Below are 23,534 nucleotides of genomic sequence, written 5' to 3'. Positions count from 1 at the left end.
CTACTGCATGTTCAAAAATGTATGGAAATACAATTCCAGAATCAGCCCAATCATCAGGGGAATGATTCCAAAAGTTACTGAGATATTACCTTCCTCTGTGTTGTGTTTCCTTCTCAGCCATTTTTCCACTGTTTCAGCACTTACACTTTCTGACACAAATTCATCCAGTACCTGGGGATGGAGAGAAAGATAGGCCTTCACTTTTTCATCTGTCAAACCTGAAAAAGAGAACATTGCTGTTTATACTATGACTATTTTAATGAGAAATGTTATGGAAATAACAAAAAAAGACAATCAGGAATGAGCTCTGTTGTGCCATGTACATCAGAATCACCTGACCTGAAAACTTTGCAATAATTCAAAAGGTGATAACAGAAAGATATAATGGAGGCCTGCAGTCTGCAAGTAACAAATTGCATGAAAGTCCACTAACTGACCACTATGAAATCAACCCATGAGCAGAAAGCTAAAGGTAGGCAAACAGTTGCTGAGCCACTGGGAAATAAAAACCAATGTGTAAATATGAAGGGCCAAGTGTCTGGAGGACCTTGAAAGAGAGCCAAGTAGACAAGTAACTAAATGGATTTTTTTAAAAAAATTAATTAAAGCAACAACTTTAATTAATGTAAACATGCATTAATTAGTGTGTGTTTTGTTAAAGTAGAAACAGACTTTTGAGGAAACATTGCACTGAGTTGACAAAGCAACACTTCAGTGATTTCAGATACATGTGTCTGAACAAGTTTCAGATGGCACATGAAAAATCGGGGGGGGGGGGGCGGATCTAAAAATAAAGATTACTAGACATTTGCTATATTTAAAAAAGTGAAAATCAGGACACAAGGTGTTGAGCTTCCGATAAGGGTTGCCAAATTTTCCAACACATTTAAGCAATTTCTGCCCGGACACTGTTTCCAACTGCTGTGTTCCAGTTACGTCCAAGAAATTCCGGACGTATGGCAGCCCTATTCCCACCCCACCTCACCTGCGTGTGTGCTATCCATTGATATAGATCTAAGAAGCAATAGTGGATGCACATGGGTTGAAAGCAATACACAAGTCTCTACTGCTAAGTGGCAGGCGGGGGGAGCGAAGAGCGAAGAAATTGCCATTGCCAGATAGCACTGTGTGATAGCAACTGAATGATGGCGTGTACTAGGACTCCTCTCAGCAGCACAGTGCAAGGTCATGACCTGGAGAGTACCCTATTCATCTCATAAAACAAAACAAAATAGGAACTATTTCCAAATATATTTCTTCTTCCAAAGAAAAGCATACGCATACGAATAGAGACATGTATGCACACACACACACACACACACACACAAGCAGAGTACAGTAGTTAAGATTTGGATATAACCACAGACCTCAAGTTATTGCACTGAAAGGAAAGAGAAAGTGGAATCTTGTAAAGGAGGTATTGTGATGATTTTTTTTTCAAAGGAAAGGAATTTTACTTAATGAAAATATACCATGTCCCACTGCAATGTCACCAGATTCACTCCATTGGAATTACAATTGGCAAAAACAAATAAAGCCTGCAAACGGTACACATGTAGTTGGCTACTTAAGCAGACATGGCCCAGTTCTGAGCTTGAACCGTTGTTGCTCTTCAATGGTTCAAATGTGACTTTCCCACAAGTTCCAAAAATGAAACAGGGCAACAAATCTCTGCCAGCATAATTCAAGCTTGACCTAGCCTCACACATCTTCTAGTCATTACACAAAGACAGAGGTGCTAGTTCCAACAGTATTTATTCCCAGAGAAAAATGGCCAAAAAGCTCCCTTCATAAGTTTCAAACACAAGGCAAAAATCTTGCGTGCGAGTACTGACAAACCTCCTAAAGCTGGTTCACCTGTTTTGTGTGTCACGATTCATCCCTGCTTGATTGTTGATATTGTTGAACCACAGCTCCCATCATCCATGACCACTGGTCATGATGACTGTGGCTGATGGGAGTTGTAGTCCCAACAACATCTGAAGCATACCAAACTTAAAGAAATTGGTACTAAACAAGTTTGTACTAGGAATGTTTCTTGCCTGCTTTGAATAGACAAGCCAGCAAGTATGTCTGTCTTTCATGCCTGCAACTTGTACAGCAGGAATGGGAAATCTCCAGATGTTTTGAGGCTATTGCTCCCATCATACTGGCCAAGATGTGAGTTAGCATCCTACAGCATCAGGAAAGCTGCAAGTTCCCTATCCCTGTTCTACAGCATGAAAATAAACTCTCACTTTAAAGATAACGAGCGGGTAACAGCGGCAAACAATAGCACAGTTCTGAGAGTACCGAAGTAATCAAATACACAAATAAACTGAAAGCAATAATAATAGCCTGACAGACATGGTAGAATTTTAAACAGAAAATGTTAACATACATGACAGAATGTCATTATTCAGTACAGAGTCATTTCTGTGTCCTCACTTACCCTTACTTAAAGCCCATTGATGTCCACGGTCCTGTTTATGCATAATAATGCAGTATCACAGTCACTGAGACTAAAACAAGTATCTTCAAAACACTGTACTAGAAAAACAACAGCTTACATTTAATAATATTTTTTTAAAAAGCAGCTCTGGTCGCCTCATAACTTTGAGTTTAGCATGCAAGATTTTCCTGATCTTACAAGTTTTTCATTGCAAAAATCCATTTCCTAGAGCAAGAGCAATACGATACAAATATTTTTCAAAGGTGTGTCGGAAACAAGTGCAGCAAATCGCCTAGAGGGAGTAAGTTGCATCTTTTCACAAACAGAAAACACACTGAATACAAAAGTGTTAATTAGTTCTGCTGGGGACAGAACTAATTAGAATAACTCCTTAACTACTGCTTCTCACTGTGAATGCATGGATAAGAAACATTTGTTTTAGCACAAATAATAAAAAATTATTCCTTCATCATCGTTATTTCTACAATAATAATATTTTTATGTAATGCTTCTAAAGCATTCAAAGCACTTCATATACACTCATAATCCTTATAACAACTGACTTGTAAAGTCAATATTATTCTTATGGGGGTATTGTGGCTGAGAGATGTACCTTATTTATCCATTACTCATGTGTAGTACAACTGGGTGTCAGGGGACTCAGCTACACAGCTGCAAATAAAACGTTTTAAATGTGTTGTAAAGTGCAATATAAAAATGTGACACTAGACGGTGACAGTGAGCTATGCCAAATTCAATGTATTTTTCAAAACTTTTTTTAAAAAAAACATTTTCACAGCATTGTTTATATGTGTGTAGATTCCATCCTGAAGTAACATCTAGGCACAAGGAGCGGCTTGCAACTCTGCCATTCTATTCAGACAATTGCTCACAATGCATGTTTGTTTACTTTTAAAAATCCAAAGGCAGGAGTAAGACTAAAGGTGCAGCCCCACTCTGGTCTGTGAACATGGCCTGTAAGCAAGTTACACAGGTGCAGGGATACATGGTCTGCCTACGGCTACCTACCTAGTGAGCTTTGAATTATAGACTTACCAGCTCACAGTGCCTTTTATCAGCTTTGGGTCATAAACTTCATGCTTAACTAGGTAGAGATAGCCTTGCCAGTTATCCATGTTCTTGCTATTGTTAATATTTTATTACAATGCACTTTGTGTGGATCTGGCTTCAAAAACAGTCTAGAATTTTTTGTCAGTCCAAAATAGGGTGGCAAGCTTGTTAACTGGGACTGGACGATCTGACATTACTCCTGTCCTCCGAGATTTGCCTCCCAGTGTTTCTTGGCTCTGTTCATGGTGCTGGTTTTAACTTTTAAAGTCCTGCATCATTTGGGGATAGATCACCTCCTCCCACATATAGCTATGCAGACAATGAGGTCACCTCTGAAGGCCCTTCTCCAGGTGCCTTCACCAAATATGGTGAAGCAGTTGGCTACCAGGAAGAAGGCTTTGTAAGTTATAACACCCTGATGATGGAATGTCCTCTTCAGAGAAGCTCACTTCTTGCCCGCTATATCCTTTTTGATATGAGGACATTCTAATTTCCCCCAGAATTCTAAGGAGATTTTTAATGGCTCTTAGCAGCATTTAATGGATGAAATTCAACATGGAACTAAGAGGGTTTTTTCATCAGTGCATGCATTTCTGCTTGTCAGACAGAACCATGTCTTCTCTCCACCCCCACATTGTTGTGCTGGTTCTCCTGACCCTCCAGAGCAGATTTTTTTGGGGGGAGGGCACAAGGGGAGGGGAGAGCTCTTGTGCACTAGCTGGAGTCCTTCTGCTGGCTTTCACCAACACGCCAGGTTAGTTGAATCCAGTCAAATGCTTTTGCTTTTAGATCTGTTGCACTGGCTGAGAATTCTTGGATTGTTTTATTTTTATGCTGCCTAATACTTTTCAATGCCACATTCTGCTTTTTAAAATTTCTAAATTGTATTTTTAGAATATTTTAACTGATCATTGTCAGATGGCCTGGCAAACTTTGGTTATGGAGCAGACTATAAATGTAAGTGAAATCTCTTCTGCTTTTAAATTATAGCCAAAGCATGCGTATACCACCATTTAATATTCCTGCTGAATGATGGAATCTAGTGCTAAGAACACCTAGGATTGCTTCAAGAGAGTTTGTTTTATTGAGCATACATTTCCATTTGTTTCCAGGGAAATTAGAGGACATTGGGTGTTTACTGAACATTCATTCTGATTAGCTCACAGGGAAGTTAGGTGACATTACACCAAGCAGATGCTGTCCCACTTTCCAGTTTCTATGTCCTGTCACTTTCCTTGTTGCAAAAGTCTGGTGCCAGGACTGGTTGGTTGGGCAAGAGCTCCAAACCAACTTTAATTGTGCAACCTGAACTGGCCAATTGGATCCCACCCAAAAATAGAGACAAACTGGAAGTGCACAGCATCATAAAACACAGTCCTGTTTACATTGCATATAGATGCAAGTAACACAATCCATAGGTTCACCCAGCTCTTAGGTTCACAGAGAACCCCTGAGTATGTTAGAGCACAATAGATCAAAATGCATTACTGTAAATCATTTTTTAAAAATGAATTTTGTAGAACTATGAATATATGAGTTTCTAAAAACCAATGTTAGAATCAGATATCCACAACTGTACTAATCCTAACCTACACCCCACCCCCAGGCACTGCCTGTTAATAAGTCTTACTTCAGAGTCTAGACTGATTGCAAGGCTGTGACCTTAAATTGGATGGTTGGATAGTGTCTTCGAAGCTACAAACATGAGTCTGACCAAACTGCGGGAGGCAGTGGAAGACAGAAGTGCCTGGCGTGCTCTGGTCCATGGGGTCACGAAGAGTCGGACACGACTAAACGACTAAACAACAACAGACCTTAAATTGGCCTTTACATTCTGGGAAAGCTTTTCCCACCCTGAAGTGGGAAACTACATGAGGCTCCAATATGGTGTTTTTTTAAAAAAAAAAAATGCTCCACTATGAGACAGGATGGTACATCCCAGAGAGCTAAATAATGTCCTGCATATCCTGGGAACCGGAAATTCCTACCCTGTGAATTCCTGCTTCAGCATGCAAAAGGGGGGATTCTGAAGTTTATTAAGATGACAGAAGGACTGGCCATGCCTTTGTGGTCCATGCAAGAGGAGTGAATCATAACCGAATACCTTCCTGCCTCTTATCAAGACAAAATCAACAGGTAAGAAATCCCTTTTCGTAGTAATTTTTTAAGGCATCCATGGCATGTGTGTACACTGCTTCATTTGGATTAGAAGCTAATCCCATTAAATGAATCCCTTCTTTGTTCAAAACATCAGAATTCAACAGTAATTTTATAATATCCTTTTCAAGTCAGACCTTTTTTAAAAAAATAAAATCACAATCCATTTAAGTGAAGAATGCACAGCACACAAAAAGCCCTAAGCAGTACCTAACAGTAGTGCTTGGACAAAATCTGTCAAACACTAATAAACAGAATGTGTTTTAGTGGAAACAAATTTAAAGTATCATTTTCAGTTACAGAGAATATAATTGATTTATTCTCCTATTGAATCCAAGTTTTGTTTTCCCACCAGAAAGCCCTTTTACCAGGCATAGGCAAACTCGGCCCTCCAGATGTTTTGGGACTACAACTCCCGTCATCCCTGACCACTGATCCTGTTAGCTAGGGATGATGGGAGTTGTAGCCCCAAAACATCTGGAGGGCTGAGTTTGCCTATGCCTGCCTTATACCTTCTCCACCTGCCCGTGTGGAGTACAGGTAACTCGCATCTTATGCTTGTTTTATTTACGCAATTGCAGCGTTGCGCAGTTGGTGGGGGAAATAAATAAATAAAGAGGGAGGAAACCCAGTCTCCGTTTATCTATTTCCCCCATCCCACATGCACAAAGTTGTGATCACGGTTTACCTGGCTTTGGGGAGATTTTGCAAGGGCTCTGTCAGCATTTCAGAGGCCTCACACAGCCCTTCCAAAGCTGGGTAAACAGGGCATCAGGCGCAAGGGCTCTGGCAGGGTCGTAGACTTCTCCCTTCTCTTTCCCAAAGCTGAGCAAGCACCTACTAGGCTTTGGGCAAAGAGACAGGAGGATTCTAGGACGTTGGCAGAGCCCTACCTTCCCAAAACCAGATAGGCAGTCCCACACATTGCACAGGAGCCTGTTCCAGGGGTTCATGGCTTTATGCATTTTTGCATACAAACATGGACCCCTGGAACCAAGATGTGAGTTACCTGTAGCAGACAGGGTATTCAGGGACTGGAGAGACCTCAAGTTCTGAAGGGTGAGCAGCATATAGTCTTAAAACCCCTTTTAAAAATAATGCTTTGTCACATGCTACCTTGATATAGATCTTTTATCTACTACCCAAAGGCAATACCATTTCACAACTGCTTTTCCCATTTATTAGGTTTCCTTTTACCTGCTTTCAATCTCTGCATTCCCACTATTTTCAAAGGGAAATAAGGAAGTACAGTAAATAAGAGCAAGGCAAGGGAAACCTTTAATTAAGAGGCATGATTAGAAAGAAGATGGATACTTCTTCCCAAGAAAATGTTTCATCTGTTAGATGATAATCTAAGCCTTCAAAACCAACATTTTTTTCCCTGTGATTACTGTTATTACATGTAATCTGTGGGCTAAATTATAAAGTTCAGCCTTAATTATGATCACTCTGCATAAGCATTAGGAGAAGCAGACCTCAAGTTTTTATGGATTGTTCCCTGCTTAGACTAAAGAAAACCAGCGGCTTCCTTCAGCACAATTGCAACAAAATTATCATTTGAACTTCTTGTTAAATGCATTTGACAGCAATTTCAGATTTATAAATCAGATATATATTAGCTCCCTCTATTCACTGGTTTGCTGTTACTGAAGAAGATTGACAGGAAACCACATGCAATAAAGTTTCATGCTCAATTGTGCATATCCAAATATTAGCCCACAAAAACTTTCAAAGGCACCATTTACTGCTCTTTGCCCATGAGCACTCCATACACAGAACACTAAAATACAGTGGTATCTCTAGTTACGAACTTAATTCGTTCTGGAGATCCGTTCTTAACCTGAAACTGTTCTTAACTAGAGGCGTGCTTTTGCTAATGGGGCCTCTTGCTGCCGCTGCGCCACTGGCACACGATTTCTGTTCTCATCCTGGGGCAAAGTTCTCAACTCAAGGTAACTCTTCCAGGTTAGCGGAGTTTGTAACCTGAAGCATTTGTAACCTGAGGCATTTGTAACTCGAGGTACCACTGTATTAACATTAGTTATTTCAAAAAACATTACTGGCTTTTTAATCAGTTAGCACAGGATTAATTATTTTAATTTCCCACCCTCGCATCCCAAATACAGTTTTAATCAGTTTCAAACCATAATGTTCTCTCCTATTTATGTGATCTAGTGCAGTCTCATTTGCTAAGCTCATATAAACTGAGCAAATGAAACCCAAGGCCATTAAATTGATGCACCCTGTGGGAACATATAGAACACTTAGGTTACAAAATAAAGTTATTTAACAGGCTAGACGATAAATGAAAATAATCCTACTTTTAAAATCACTAATTAAATTCTTCACTAAAATATTTTGTAAGTTAATCGTTCCAGGAAAAAATAAAAACCAATGTAGCATTACGTTAATGAGCTCAATTTACAAAGATTTTTTACCAATACAAGGGGCTCACTGAACATCAAGGATGTTACATTTCTTCTGATGTAGTACGATTGCATCTTGCACAGAAGTTACATTCCGAGGATGGTGCACGCATACAAAAACCTGTATGCCAAAAACCCCTTGCATGACCATCCTTAACTTTCAAGCAAGGCACAGAGCTGAGGAAACATATAGGCATAGGAGCCCCTCAACAGTAGATTAAGCCTGCCAGACTGCAGAAAAATAGGTCCAAGGAATGGTATCCAACTAACTTGTTCCATCAACACAAAGATTCCACATTAAGGATATTATCCCACATGCTATCAGTTATATTCAAGAGTGCCCAGCTGACTTTAGTGATTTCATACATGAGCTAAATCAGGGGTGGCTAGCCTATGGTCTGCAGGCTGAATTTGATTCCCCAGGTGATTCTGGATGGCAAACAAAGCCTCTCAGTAATTTGGCTGCATTTTCAGAAAAAGGGTTTTGTTTTTTAACAACAGGTGGCACTGTTGTCCTCACACTGTTTTGGAGAGATCTTCGACAGTCTGACAGCAGAGCTTCTTACATTTGCAAAAGAGTCCCTCCTGCTTCTGCTGCAGCACCATTCTTAGATCTAAGAAGCAGAAGAGCATCCCTCTGTTTCCTATCTCAAAACCTTGGTGATGATGATGCGCCAGAGGCAGAAGAGGTTCTGTGTGTATGTCAATATGTGCAGGCTCTGTGTATGTGCATGTGTGTCCATGTTCATCCGTCCCCCCTGAGGTTGAGTGTGCATGTGCACATATAAATTGGGCTCAGGTTGGCACGTGGTTCTCAAAGAGGTGGCAAATCCTCAATGTTGCTTTTGAGCCAAAAGAATGTTTAGCCGCCCCTGAGCTAATGACTGCAGCCTAGGTATGTAATAGCTAGATATGAATGCTAATTCAATTCATTATTTAAGGAAATGGGCACATAAGTAGAACCTTTCAAATCATGGTTCAGCTATGGACTACAGAATCTTTTAAAGGGTTGTTGAAGTTTTTTAATTACTGGTGGCCATGCAACTCTGAAATAGGAACACACATAAATATGGCAAGAAACAGCAAATACCATGAAACCTCAGTTATATTTATGCAGTTGCAAACATAATTAGGCCATATTTGTATTGAATCATCACTGCATCCACTAGATGTGGCACTTAAGAGCTGAATAGCATCAGTAATTATGGGTGATTTTAAAACTCCAAGTAGACCTGCTGAAATCAGCTGCTCAAATCAATATGCTTATGTTACTTAAGTTCATCCATTTTAGTAGCTCAACTCTGAGTATGGGTAATGCCAGATATCACAGTACAGTGGTACCTCGGGTTAATAACTTAATTTGTTCTGGAGGTCTGTTCTTAACCTGAAACTGTTCTTAACCTGAAGCACCACTTTAGCTAATGGGGCCTCCTGCTGTTGCTGCGCCGCTGGAGCACGATTTCTGTTCTCATTCTGAAGCAAAGTTCTTAACACGAGGTACTATTTCTGGGTTAGCGGAGTCTGTAACCTGAAGCGTATGTAACCTGAAGCGTATGTAACCCGAGGTACCACTGTATTAAATTTTAAAGCTAATACCTTTCAGTAAAGACAGCCATTACTCAAATAAAACCAGTATTACCACTCTTCCCTTACATAATAGCTGAAATATCACAGACACTTTCTCACTGATACAGGCTAACATTCATGTTAATGTTAGATTCTGGCAGATCATGACTGCTTAGAACAGCATAAAAGGGGAGGATACATAGCTTACACAGCATTTCTAACATAACATAAAAAATGGACCTGGAGAAGTGTGTGCACAGTACCTGCTCATGCACTTACAAGGGGCTCCCCTTGCCAATACAAGATCAGCTGCATCTATGTTGGCAGCTTTTATCTCCAATTGAGAGAGGGAAGGTGAGGGAATAGGCAGAATCTGGCACCTACTACCCATTGCACCTACCTAACCCGAGTACTGAGTGTAAGTCAACAGCTTTTTAGATCCAGAACTGCTTTCTGCACGAGGGTCATATGAGTGTGCATTACACTTGAAACTGTGTGGTAATAATGCATAGCACAGAACTCCCTGCAGTGCACATATGGGCTGCATGCAGCACTTACAAGCTTTCCCTGCAGGCAGCTGTGGGTTCAATCCATGCCATTCAAGCTGTGCCTGCAAAGGAAACGTGTTCCTTTGTATCCCTGACTTGAATTCAAAGAGAAAATCAGGAACAATCCATCCTAAATCTTCTTTCCTTTTTAGTCACAGCTTAAAGCAGGCTTCCTCAACCTCGGCCCTCCAGATGTTTTTGGCCTACAACTCCCATGATCCCTAGCTAGCAGGACCAGTGGTCAGGGATGCTGGGAATTGTAGTTTCAACACATCTGGAGGGCCAAGGTTGAGGAAGCCTGGCTTAAAGTCTCACGTCACAATTTGAGCCTTCCCATAACTCATGCCATATATGGCAACAGGTCTGGCAAAGTTGGGCATCAATTGCCGTAAACAGTTGTACAGGAAAGTTTTTAATGTTTGATGTTTTGATTTGTTGGAAGCCACCCAGAGTGGCTGGGGAAAACCAGTCAGATGGGCAGCATATAAATAATTTGTTGTTGTTATTATTGTTGCTGCTGCTTCTGCTGCTGCTGCTGTTATTGTTGCTATCATTGCTATTAAACAGCCTGGCTGGCCAACCTTGGATGGGTCTAATTAGGTCCATGAGCTGCAGGTTTCCCTCCAATGCTACAGCTCTTCCTTAAATGGTTTTAAATCCATAGACTACAATGCAGGAAGTTCAGCATGTTGTGAATACAGTGGTACCTCTGGATGCAAATGGGATCCGTTCTGGAGCCCCGTTCGCATCCAGAGCAGAATGCAACCCGCGTCTGCGCGTGCGCGATTCACGATTCGCCGCTTCTGCGCATGTGCATGACATTATTTTGAGCATCTGCGCATGTGTGAGTGGTGAAACCCGGAAGTAACACGTTCCATTACTTCCAGGTCGCCGCGGAACGCAACCCGAAAACACTCAACCTGAAGCAACTTCAACCTGAGGTATGACTGTACAAGTCTGTTTTTCATGTCAGAAACAGAGGCTTAACATTACTCATACTGTTTTCTTCTACTAACTTCTAAAGTGACATCTGTCTCCAACGTACATGACATTCTTGTTAGATCTCTCATGGCTCTGCTTCATCTACCCATTATGCCCTTTGATTTTGCTTCTTTCCACAGCCATGCACATTAAAACAGGGGTGGAGACCAGCCCTCAGGCCCAATTAATCCCAACAAGCCTCTCCATTTGGCATACAAGGCAGTATCGACCAAGCCACATCCACCTGCCCTGCACCTGATATCATATGATCCTCAGGCCTTGCAAAGCGCCACACGCCAGGCTCTGCAAGCACCAATGGCCAGTTGTATGTCATGCCTTGCAAAGCACTGTGCCTTTATCCCCAGTCTGATTTCAAACTTCAAGGACGAAAAGAGGTCACCTGATATCACTGTGGCATCAGATGATTGAAACGTGGGTAGCCTCACCTGACTGCCAAGCCTGGTCCACTGGGTGTCTCCCCAGCAGTAAAGGGAGAAAGGGTTGCTGATTTATCCAGAAGAATCCAAGAATTTTCTCCATTCTTCTCTAAGTAATTATTATGCACGTCTTACCTAGTATCTTTTTTCTTTCTTTCAGTAAGCCGTAATTCACTGTTCTCAAGGTACTTTGTAATGGCAATGTAAAAATTATACCAAAAATAACACTCATTTAAACATAGCTCATTATCCATCTGTTTTCATAATTTCCATTTCACATGAGAAATCTTGAAAGAGCTATTTGAGAGTGGGAAATATTGAGGGAAGTAAAGTTACTTCTATAAAAGGACATGAAGTTACAGCCATGGAAGCCCTGTTGGACATTCGGGTTCCAAAGAAAGTTCGCAAACTAGAACACTCAATTCCAGGTTTGTGGTGTTTGGGAGCCAAAACGTCTGAGTACCAAGGCATTCGGGATCCAAGGTACGACAAATTACTGGAGGACAGATCTATCAACAGTTGTTAGCAATGGTAGCAACACAGAACCTCCAAGTCCAGAGGCAGAGTTACAGGTGCTGTGAACCCAAGAAGAACCTGGTAGGTGACTGTTAAAGAACAAATGCTGCACTAGATGGAACCTCAGTCAGAACCAATGAGGTCCTTTTAGTCTTATAGTACACATTTTAAGAACCGTTCTGTGTTGCTGAATCTTAAATGCCTGACAAATTAACAAAAATGTCCTCATGTCATAGAAAACTGTTTTTCACTGTCAGCTGACAAATCTGAAAACTCAAATAGAAAAACACAAAACTGTCCTACATAACAACCCAGAGGCATGATACAGGCAGAACTGTATTAAGTTTGAAACAGAATTATTTGGGTTGCATAATTAACCAAATAGTCTCAAGGGAAGAAAAAAAAGGCAAGGTAGTAACTATGTAACAATTTGTTGCAATGTACGTACATTTCAGTAACAACCAATTATAGGCATGATGAGTTTCCAAATAGCTTTAAAAAATTAATGCAGAGTAGGAACATTATTTTTTTTTCCTTAACAGAGATATATTGAGTAAAGAAATTATTTCTGAGTTACATAAATAAATATATATACAGCCATCCTTGGAGTATATCTGAACATATTTAAAAATCTATTTACAACCACCAAAATTGAAATGCAGCATGAACTGTTATTTTTATTTAATTATTGTATTTACATCCCACACTTTTCTGCAAGGAGCTCAAGGGCACATACATGGTTCCTCCCTCCTCATTTAATCTGCACAACAACCCTGTGAGCTAGGTTAGCCTAAGAGGCAGTGATTGGCCCAAAGTCACCCAGTGAGCTTTGTGCCCAAATGGGGATTTGAACCCTGGTCTCCCAGATCCTAGTCTGACACTCCAATCACTATGCCATACTTGGGCCAGCAAGAACTCCAACTAAGTAAAAAGTTGGAGTATGTGAAATTTTCAAAATAAAACCTATTGGCAAACTATGGGCTATGTAACGTTTTGAAATAATGTGCAAATTCTAAGTTATTTGCATTTGGTACCCTCTCTCTCTTTTCTGGCACAATATATGGACCTGCACCCTAAGCTTCTATGGGGAGAAGTCCACTCATGGAATGCTCCAACTGGTCAAAGGCGCAATTTTCATTTACTTCTCCTGCCCCCACCCCACTCCCAAACAACCTGCTCTAAAAGATTGGAGGACATTATGGAACAGGGGTCAGCAAACTTTTTCAGCAGGGGGCCGGTCCACTGTCCCTCAGACCTTGTGGGGGGCCGGACTATATATTGGGGGGGTGAATGAATTACTATGCCCCACAAATAACCCAGAGATGCATTTTAAATAAAAGCACACCTTCTGCTCATGTAAAAACACCAGGCAGGCCCCACAAATAACCCAGAGATGCATTTTAAATAAAAGGGCACACTCTACTCATGTAAAAGCATGCTGATTGCCAGACCGTCCACAGGCCGGATTTAGAAAGTGGTTGGGCCAGATCCGGTCCCCGGGCCTTAGTTTGCCTACCCATGCTCTGGAACAATGCAGGAGGTGGTGCTGGAAACTCCAGGGAAAGGAGAGTGAAAATAGTCCCCCCTCTCTCTCACAGACACACACACACACACACACACACTGCTTTCACCAGTAGGAGCATTCATTATACCAAATACGCTTTTCATGAACAGACGGAGGCCTTCTGTTTGTGTTAGGGCAACTGAAGATCAAAGCTCTGACTATTTTGCAAGACAAACTTCAGAACTTACGAACAATTTCCTTAAGCCATGCAGAATTTAGCTGAGTCTTCCTATTTTACAAACACTGCATGTTGCATTCCGTATCTGATTCCAACAGCACAATGAAGTAAATATTGCACACGGTGATTTAAACACTTTTCTGGTGGACATTCGTGCTTGCCAAGTAATTTAGGAATAATACTAAATAGTTTGAACAGACAGGATTCTGGCTCTGTTTCAAGGAAAGCAATAAGATGTTTTTAAAAATGCTTCAACAGAGCTGCCTTTTTCAGACAAAGAACCTTTCTTCCTCTCTGGCGCACATGTTTGGGAAGAGAGCCAAGGTGCTACTTATCAGCTGTTTGACATCAGGGGAGGACTGTGTGCGTCAGAAGGCCCAGTGGGGACTCCTGAGTTATGGCAATGGACCATGTGGTTCTTATCAGCTTGTAAAGCCTTGCACTTCAGCCACTGCAGCGTGAACAGGGAGAAAAGGAGGGGCAAGAGAATAAGGTGGTTTAAATAAACGTGAAGACTTGAAGGCTTCCCAAGCTATCGCGGGCTAAGTGTGCTGCAGCAAGTAGCACTATGAATAAACACAACTTCTTTGGTTTAAACTCTTCTCACCTCCCTCCTGTAGTAATTGCATAAGGACAAAGTGTTCAAAGCAGAGGAGGAGCCCTGTTTGCAGAATCAATTGTTCATAAAGAAACAAGGGTACGTACCCCTGGGATGTGGAATACAAGGTGGACTGTTAAACAGCATCCTCATTATTTCAATAATATTCACATACATTGTGAATACTCTGTCAGGTCTGGCATTTACTTCTGAGCACCAAAAATAGCATGTGTTTTATCTGTTCTGCCTTCTGCAGCAAATAGCTTGTTCAGTGGAATTTCTTCATAGGCTGCCTCATGCCAGTTTCTAATGTAAGGGCCAGCTTAGTTTGCAACCCTAGAATAATCCATAGGCAGCATGGAAGTGTATGAATTGTTCCTTCTCCAACGACTGTATCAAGGTCTGAAGCAATATTCAGCCTAGAACACATGCTGATAGGCACCACTGACTCACGGAGATGGAAGGGAAACATTAGCAATTTACTTCCAGAAATGTTTTTTCAACCTACAGCTTGGTTTAAAAAAAAAAAAGTTGCTGCATTTTTTTTTAATGGAAGTATTTACTAAATTGTTAACTTGTTTTTCGCTTTCATTGAAATGTCTATAGATATGTCATCTGAGCAAGTTCCCAAAATCTATCATGAATTTTGCCTTGTCAGAATCTGTTGGCAATCAAACTAAGCAGACCACCTACTTCCCAAGTAATTTCACTCACTTCAATTGGAATTCTTTAACTTCCATTTAAATGTTTACAGATGATGAGTGAAACTGATGGTACCTGTGTACAAGCAGAAAGGACTTCTGCTTGCACAACAAGGCTTTACCCTTCCTTGTCTCCTTCCTGCAGCCACCTGTGCCCTCCATTAATCTGTGGCAGAGGGCTAGGGAACCCTCAGAAGCCACTGGCAGGAGGTGGCTGACATTATCTGTCATGTAGCTTCACTTTTTAAAAAGTCTAGCTTTTTAAACCTACACTTGAAAAACGAAGGAATTCAGAAGTTCACACACGCAGCACTTGTAACTTTAGTTCATCCAAAAAGGTGGGTGTCCTTCCCAACTGCAGGTTCTATGAGACCAATACTACACAAAAAATGTGAATTCAGTAAATTTTGTTGAAGTTACATAACCTCTTTGCTTCAAAGCATGTTTAAAGAAATGCTGTTAAAGACAAAAAGAATGCTTATTAGAGTTTGACTCTAAATGGAAATACCTCCTTATAATTATAACCTATGTTATGACTATTGCATAAATACTACTAGTAAATATTCTGGGCCACACTAATATTATGAGTTTCAGCCCCCACCTAAAGTGACAAGGCTCCTGCCAACCTAGCAGTTCGAAAGCACATCAGAGTGCAAGTAGATAAATAGGTACCGCTCCAGCGGGAAGGTAAACGGCGTTTCCATGCACTGCTCTGGTTCGCCAGAGCGGCTTAGTCATGCTGGCCACATGACCCGGAAGCTGTACACTGGCTCCCTCGGCCAATAAAGCGAATTGAGCGCCCCAACCCCAGAGTCAGCCACGACTGGACCTAATGGTCAGGGGTCCCTTTACCTTTACCTAAAGTGACAAGGAGCCATAGTTTAGCAACAGAGCATTAGGTTTACATATGTAAATCAGGCATCCACAAGTCTGCTTGGCATAGGTGAGTACCCCCCAGACACCTGGCAAGCAGAACCACAGGCATCATATACACTCTTACCCCAGTGGTCTCATTTCCACAGTGGTTTTTGAGCAGGTACAAAACAGCTTGATTCCTTTCCAAATAGGGCAGGCTACCACTGTTGTTGCTGCTGCTCTTTTACCTTCTATATAAACCACATAATTGAGAGAAAAGGTTCTGCTTCTCCTCAAACCCTCTAGGTAAACCAGAGAATGCAGGGGATTGGTGAGGACCACAAACACTGAACTTCTGCATAACACAAAATTCCTGGATCCAACAGTGGCATCTCCAGTTTAAAAGATCTATAGTCGGAGGGCTTGAAGACCTTGAATAGCCACTGCCTGTCAGAAAGGTAAAGTACAGATCTTTCGCCATAGAGAATGACGTTTCAAATAGCAAGTTCTTAAAATTCCATTCGCTCATGAAGTTTTATTTTGTCAGCAACAACAAAGTCCCAGTGATTCCCAAGGTCTTAGCTGCCGATCAGAATAGGTAGTACTTGGCTCAGACAGACTAATATTTTAATGCAGCTTTATATTTCATATGTACCAAGTACAATGACAAAGAAAAGCCTTTTCTGTTTAATAAAGAAAAGTATATCCACTCCCAGTATAGCAGCTACCCTAACTGCAAATTTAGTGAAAATGTTCATACACTGCTAAATAAGAAGTTTCCTTTATATGCTATGTATGTGTTAGAAATTGTGAGGATGCCGGGCTGTGCTCTAAAAATGAAATTTCTTTTTAAATTTAACACAGCTCATCAGAATACCAGAGTTCACTTAGCCACAAATTTACACCACATGAAAAGAATTGTTTTATTCAAGCTTCACTGAAGAGCTGGGTAAAATGCCTATGCAAGTCCTTGAATTATCATGACTATGTTGTGTTTCCATATTCTAAGTTTTGTTACCATATTCAATGAAGTCCTATTGCAAAATAATTTATGTCAAATTTTCTACAGCAAAAAAATGTTTGGTGTGGAAAGTATTTCCTGAACCAAAAACCATTGCGTAATTGCAGAACACCATACTGACTTCTTCTTTTAATACCAAAGGATTTTGTTTAATTTAATAAAACTGTAATGTCTACATGACAACACATTCAGTAAATTCACCAAGCGTGTTGTAGAAAAACATAATATTCAACATAAGTAAGAGGTAAGGATTGGATTACTAGACTTAATTCTAATCTAAACGAATGGATGATGTGAGCCCTAGTCCATAAAAGAGTATGCAATAATATATTTCAAGGCTTAAAAATGCCACAGGATTCTTGTTTTTCCTGCAACAGACTACCATGATTACCACTCTGGAAATCTAAAGTGCATAGAGCTGTTGATGAAGAATGTTCTCCCTAAACTTTACACCTACTTTTACCATTTGCCTATTACCAGCAGTACAATTGTACATCTCCCACTTACTTCACTATGGTTCAAGTGAGCAGAGTGTCTTTACGGTGTCCATGGAATGGGATTATTCCAACAAAATGCAAGGTGGGGGGGGGGTTACTTTCAATATCACACTCTTTGATATCTGACTAGATCTTAACAGCCAAGTGAACTCATACAGGGAGAAATTGTTACTGATAAACCCAGGCCATTTTAAGCTTAAAGGGTTTAAACCAGCACCTTGAATTGCTCCCAGAAGCAAATATTAGTATCCAATGAAATTGGTGCAGAACAGGCTGAACGAGAAGCATATAAACTCAATACAGTGGTACCTTGGGTTAAGAACTTAATTCGTTCTGGAGGTCTGTTCTTAACCTGAAACTGTTCTTAACCTGAAGCACCACTTTAGCTAATGGGGCCTCCCGCTGCCGCTGTGCCACCGGCATGCGATTTCTGTTCTCATCCTGAAGCAAAGTTCTTAACCCGAGGTAATATTTCTGGGTTAGTGGAGTCTGTAACCTGAAGAGTATGAAACCCGTGGTATCACTGTAATAACAACAACAAACAACAGTAATAGTAATATATAAACATTGTATTGATACGTTTATGCATTCAAAATATATTCGTTGTATTGGCTGCAATCCAAATAAACAGACAAGTAGTTCTGCACTCTGTCCTTGTTTTCCTTAACAGCAGTCTCCCATCTCAGACTGAAGTGAAAAACTAGCACTAGGATTTATCTATGAACAGCTTTTAATAAATCTCATTGACTTCACTCACCACAGCCAACTTTTCTTATAATTCACATACCACAGAAGAGTGCAATGTCTGAACTATGCTTAGTTATTATGTATTGATTTATTAAATTTAGTCATCACTTTTTCATAGCAAGTCTAGAAGCAATTTACAAAGATTTAAAAATGTAAGTCTAAAAACCTACATAACAACCACTTAAATAAGGATTAACTATTAAAAGACTAGCACCAAGACAAGTTAGAGTGTTGGACTACTCAGGTTGAAATCCCTACTCAACCATCTCATTAGGTAACCTTGGCTAAGTCACCATCTCTCAGTATAACCTACATTATAGGGTTGTTGAAAGGCAAAAAATGGAACTGGGAGAGAATCAGGTATGTTGTATACATTTACTAACTAAAATAAATGAATAAGCTACTATTTCACTAAGCAGTTTGCTGCTCCTGTAAGAGAACATTCACGCTTTCAGCTGAAAAATGCTCACCAATTTTTTTCTCTGCCACTGAAATACAGTTCTCAATTCTAGCTCTGAGGCTGGCTCTACTCTCTGTTGCTGCTAAGTTGTCTGGTATTTTCGGTGAATTTCTTCTAGATGATGCGTCACTTGGGTTCTGAAAGTATTCATCCATATTTCTCATAACAAGCACCCTGAAAAGTAACAATGCTGGCAGGGCTACAAAAGTTTAGTAGAGCACAAGACATCTAATATTCTCATGCTACCTCAAAACAGTGCCCAGAAACAGTTCTGGGCTAAAGGAAGTTATGATCTCACTGCATTACAGCAGATGCCTTCAACTGACAAAGTGACTCGTGGAACTCTCACCCCTCCATCTCTATGACATCACTTCAAATGCAGTAAGTCATTACTCATCTTCTCTCAAAACTATATCACTCTAAATCAATCCAGAAAGTTTTTAAGACTACAGCGGTAACTCGGGTTAAGTACTTAATTCGTTCCGGTGATCTGTACTTAGCCTGAAACTGTTCTTAACCTGAAGCACCACTTTAGCTAATGGGGCCTCCTGCTGCTGCTGCGCTGCCGGAGCACGATTTCTGTTCTCATCCTGAAGCAAAGTTCTTAACCTCAAGCACTATTTCTGGGTTAGTGGAGTCTGTAACCTGAAGCGTATGTAACCCGAGGTACCACTGTACTTATTCCCACATTAAGTATTCCACTACCACAAAATAATAGTTATACAAATAAACATCCACACAAAATGACTCCAAATATACACACACACAAAACAGCCAATACAGAAATATTCAAACCTAACAGTTATGGCCCCTCAGTATAGCCTCTGCCAAGTTAGACAGCATGATCAAAGGTCCCAAAACTTTTGCATGACTGCAAAATAGTGGAAGCCAGAGAAGGTAGCCTGTTGTGGTCTATTGCCTGTCTGACTCTACAATAAATATTGCTGCAAACACACTGTCTGTGGGTAAATGGTTAAGGAATCACTCTCAATTCGGAGTTTTAGCGCTTCTAGTCTCACGGCCCTCTGAACTGATCTTTTGCCCTCTGAACTGATCTACAATTTTGTTTTCAACAAAACCAATTACTGAATGTTATTAGCCATACAGAATATGATGTATGGTAGAATGGGATGCTAATGACCAATACCAAGATGAAGGTCCACTAGGCTTGCATGTTGAGCACACTGCTTTATGGAAGTGAATCAAGGGCAACTTACAGCTGCCAGGCGTGATCCCTCGATGCCTTCCATGTGGGCTGTGTCAGGAAGATTTTGGGCCTCGCATGGCAGGACCAAGTCACAAACAAAGATGTGCTCTCCCAAGCCCACATTCCCAGCATGTTCGCACTCCTATTTCAGCAACATCTACACTGTCTTGGTCATGTCCACAGAATGGAAGATGGCAGGATCCCCAAGGACATGCTCTACAGGGAGCTGGCTTCAGGCACTATACCTGTTGGCAGACCAACCCTCTTTGCAAATATGCTTACAAACGTGACATGAAGTCTGACAACATTGACCCAGCAGTATAGAAATCCATTGCAAATGAGCACAGTGCCTGGAGACAGACAGTCAGGTTGTGTATCCACAACAGTGACCAGAGGAGGAATGACCACTGGGAGGAGTGCAGTGAGAAGAAATGCCATTGTGCACCCATAGTAGCAAAACCAGACACCTTCATCTGCCTCACCTGCACATGTCTGTCCTATAATCCATCTCTACAACCACAACAGGCACTGTAACTCTTCAACAGTTTGACTTTGCCCCCAAAGGCTCAATTTCCCATAGTCAACTGAGATAGATGGATGCTGACAATTAGCTATAGATGTAAGCTTTGACTTGTTTGAACACATAAACTCAAACGTGCAAATAACTTGATTTCTCACGTAGTGTAAAATAAGCATTGTCCCTAGCTAGGCAGGAAGCACCGCTTGAGAAACCCAAATTGATAGCTTGTTTCCAGCTCAAGGACAGTTATTTTATATTTACAAATAAATAAATAAACTGAGCATGCTCCTTACATCTTTCAATTGCATGGGTCCCCAACTGGCAGAAGCTTATAATTGTTGCGAGAAATGCAAATTAAGCCTGACTTATAGCTATTGGCTCTTTTAGTACTATGGAATGTTAATTACCTTTGTTTTGGTTTTTTCTACTGTGTTTATTGCCATTATCACTTAACCACAAACATAACATTCTTGAATGCCAAATTGGTCACCATTATCTCCTCTTTTTATAGTTGTTTATTTTCATACTTTGTTAATTTGTGGAGCGTAGGATACTCTTCTCTTTTCCCAAAAATTGTCTCAATGCCAGGCCAAGAAGAACTATCAAGTTCTTCTCAGGCTTTCTTTAGGATCTAAAAAGTGGACACTAAAGCATGTTAGAAACCAATTCTCAATTTAGATACAAATTGCAGGTAACTTTTATGTCCCTTATACTGTGCTCATAACTTGAAGCCTAAATATTTCACTATGAAGAACAAAGTTCCAATTTAACCAGAGCTCCTATAGTGCTTTAATTTAAGAACCAACTAGAGCTTGATGAGGGGAGCCACATTTGTTTATTTATATGCCTGACCCATTCATGTCTAAAGCGAAGTGGAGTGGTTTAACTTTTACAATTAAAATGTGTGTGCAAGGGAGCTCCCCTTCCTTATCTCAATGTGGTATAGTGGTTAGAGTCTCAGACTAGAATCTGGGAGACTAGGGTTCACCTCCCCCATTTAGCCATGATGCTCATTGGGTGACCTTGGGCCAGTCACTGCCTCTCAGCCTGACCTATCTCACAGGGCTGTTGTGAAGATTCAATGCGGGGGAGCCACCTTGAGCTCCTTTAGAAAAAGGTGTGTTATAAATACAATAAAATAAATTTGTACCCTGTTGCCTGTAGCACTTTCATTTATGATTCAAGAACTAAGCCAGGAGACATTCCTGCAGCAACAAAGCACAAGGGGGGGGGGAGGGAGAGGAATGCATTAATTAAGTTGCCCTCATGCTCATTTTGCTATAAAATATAGGTCTCCATCACCCACTTTAGAGGCAAACAGGTCACAGCTAAATAGGGCAGGCAAGAATGGAAAAGGTCCAACTATTTTTGTTATATTTGGAGATGGGGTTATAGAAAGAACTGCAGCGATTAAATAAGGAAGAGATGACCATGAGGAGTCCACCCTCATTTTCTTAAGGGGTCTTTAAATACATGCCAGGGGGAAAGGTTTAATGCCAAAGTGGAAGTGAATTACATCAGTAGAGAGGACCACTACTGGCAGAGCTTCCCAGTGGTAGCTCAGGCCATGTGAAGAAGGGAGAGTTGGCCAGTCGGTCCACCCCCCCACCCCACCCCCATATGGGCGTTTGTCTATCCTTCCTTCTACTTTTTTTGCTGCCACTAGGTGGGTGTTGCTTCCCCATCTCCACCCCGGCTGCCTTCACCAAGCAGCTGAAAACTCCCTTGTCTTCTTCACAACATTTAACTCTTAAGATGTTACTCATGTCTTACAAAAAGAAACCTGAGGTCGTTTAAGACAAGGTTGGTACCTCAAACCACCACCTTTATATGGCCAGATAGTTACTGTCCCTGAGTTCTGTTACAGTTCAGTGTATGTATGGATAGCTCAATTGGTTAGAGTGTGGTACGCCAAGGTTGCAGGCTTCCACCTGCACAGCAGTGGGCACAGCCTTCTACGTTTGAATTGTTTCAGCAACCAAGTAGTATGCGCTCTTTGCTCAAGAAATGCAACAATCATAAAACAGGAAACTCAGTTTAAATCAGTGGTTTAAAATTAATATTTTGTTCTCAGTTAGTTAAATTGCCTCCATCTTTCCTGGAGTACATTCTTTATACTTTGTGGTTTGCTACTATTTTCCTATATGTGTAACAGCCCACTCAGTTGCATGCTCTATTTTTCTGTTAATGAATGCCTGTCCTTCACTATATGCAGACGGAAAAGGCATGTTCGAGCAAATAATTGCATCCAACCCTCAAGTGCCAATATTAATGCACTTGAACATTTATATTATTCATTTACAATTCTATTCCTTGAAACTCAAGGACGCACGGGATACCTGGTTCTCCCCCTCCTAATTTGATCCTCACAACAATCCTGTGGGGCAGGTCAGACTATGATTATTTATGGTAGTACTGCATGTTCAGCCTAATAGCTTGTTGTTAGAAAGGCCCTTTTTCAACCTTCCAATCAAAGATCCTTGTTAATAGTACTAATAGCATTACATCTCCACAAGTGCTGTTCTGCATTAGAGATCAAAGGCAATTCCTCCTATTTGAATTTTTCATGAGGGTTTCTGATACTCAGGCACACTGGAATATTGTGTGGCATCTTTTCATGTGCATCATGTATGTGAAAACTTTGATTTTTTTTTTTATGCATGTAAGTCCTGTGATGTGGAAGTACCTTCTGTATGCCATTTTGCACACTGAATAAACACTTAATATATAGCAGAACTGTAACTGTATTATTAGGAAAGGCCTTTTTTAAAGAAATTGAAGTTAACATTTTAAAAACAGTATTTGGTTTAAGAGGACAGCCTTTCATTTATGATTCTATCTTTGTTTTACACTGGTGCTTTGATATAACAGTGTCATGTGCTAACAAGGTATTATTACACCAATCCTAGAGTACCTTCTAAATATCTCAACACAAGTGGTTAAGTTGTGAGTAGAAACTCCTGGTGGAGAACTGAAGTACCTGTATTTATTTGAAGTTTCCCTCGCCCCCCGCCCCCCAAAAAAGAAATTTTTGCCAATGGGTTTTACCCTCC

General features: G+C 40.7%; 1 protein-coding gene across 1 annotated transcript in view; it reads right to left on the bottom strand.

Annotated features, from left to right (window-relative positions):
• Positions 1–23,534, bottom strand: part of LOC307213782 (cAMP and cAMP-inhibited cGMP 3',5'-cyclic phosphodiesterase 10A-like) — a 117,402-nt gene that overhangs the window by 84,413 nt on the left and 9,455 nt on the right. The window contains exon 2 of the mRNA XM_079971964.1: positions 90–218. Within this exon, the coding sequence (XP_079828090.1) occupies positions 90–218 (129 nt within the window). The remainder of the gene's footprint in view (positions 1–89; positions 219–23,534) is intronic.

The sequence above is a fragment of the Podarcis cretensis genome (genome assembly GCF_951804945.1).
Source record: "Podarcis cretensis genome assembly, chromosome: 3".
Taxonomy (NCBI): domain Eukaryota; kingdom Metazoa; phylum Chordata; class Lepidosauria; order Squamata; family Lacertidae; genus Podarcis; species Podarcis cretensis.
This window is presented reverse-complemented; position numbering and strand designations above follow the sequence as displayed.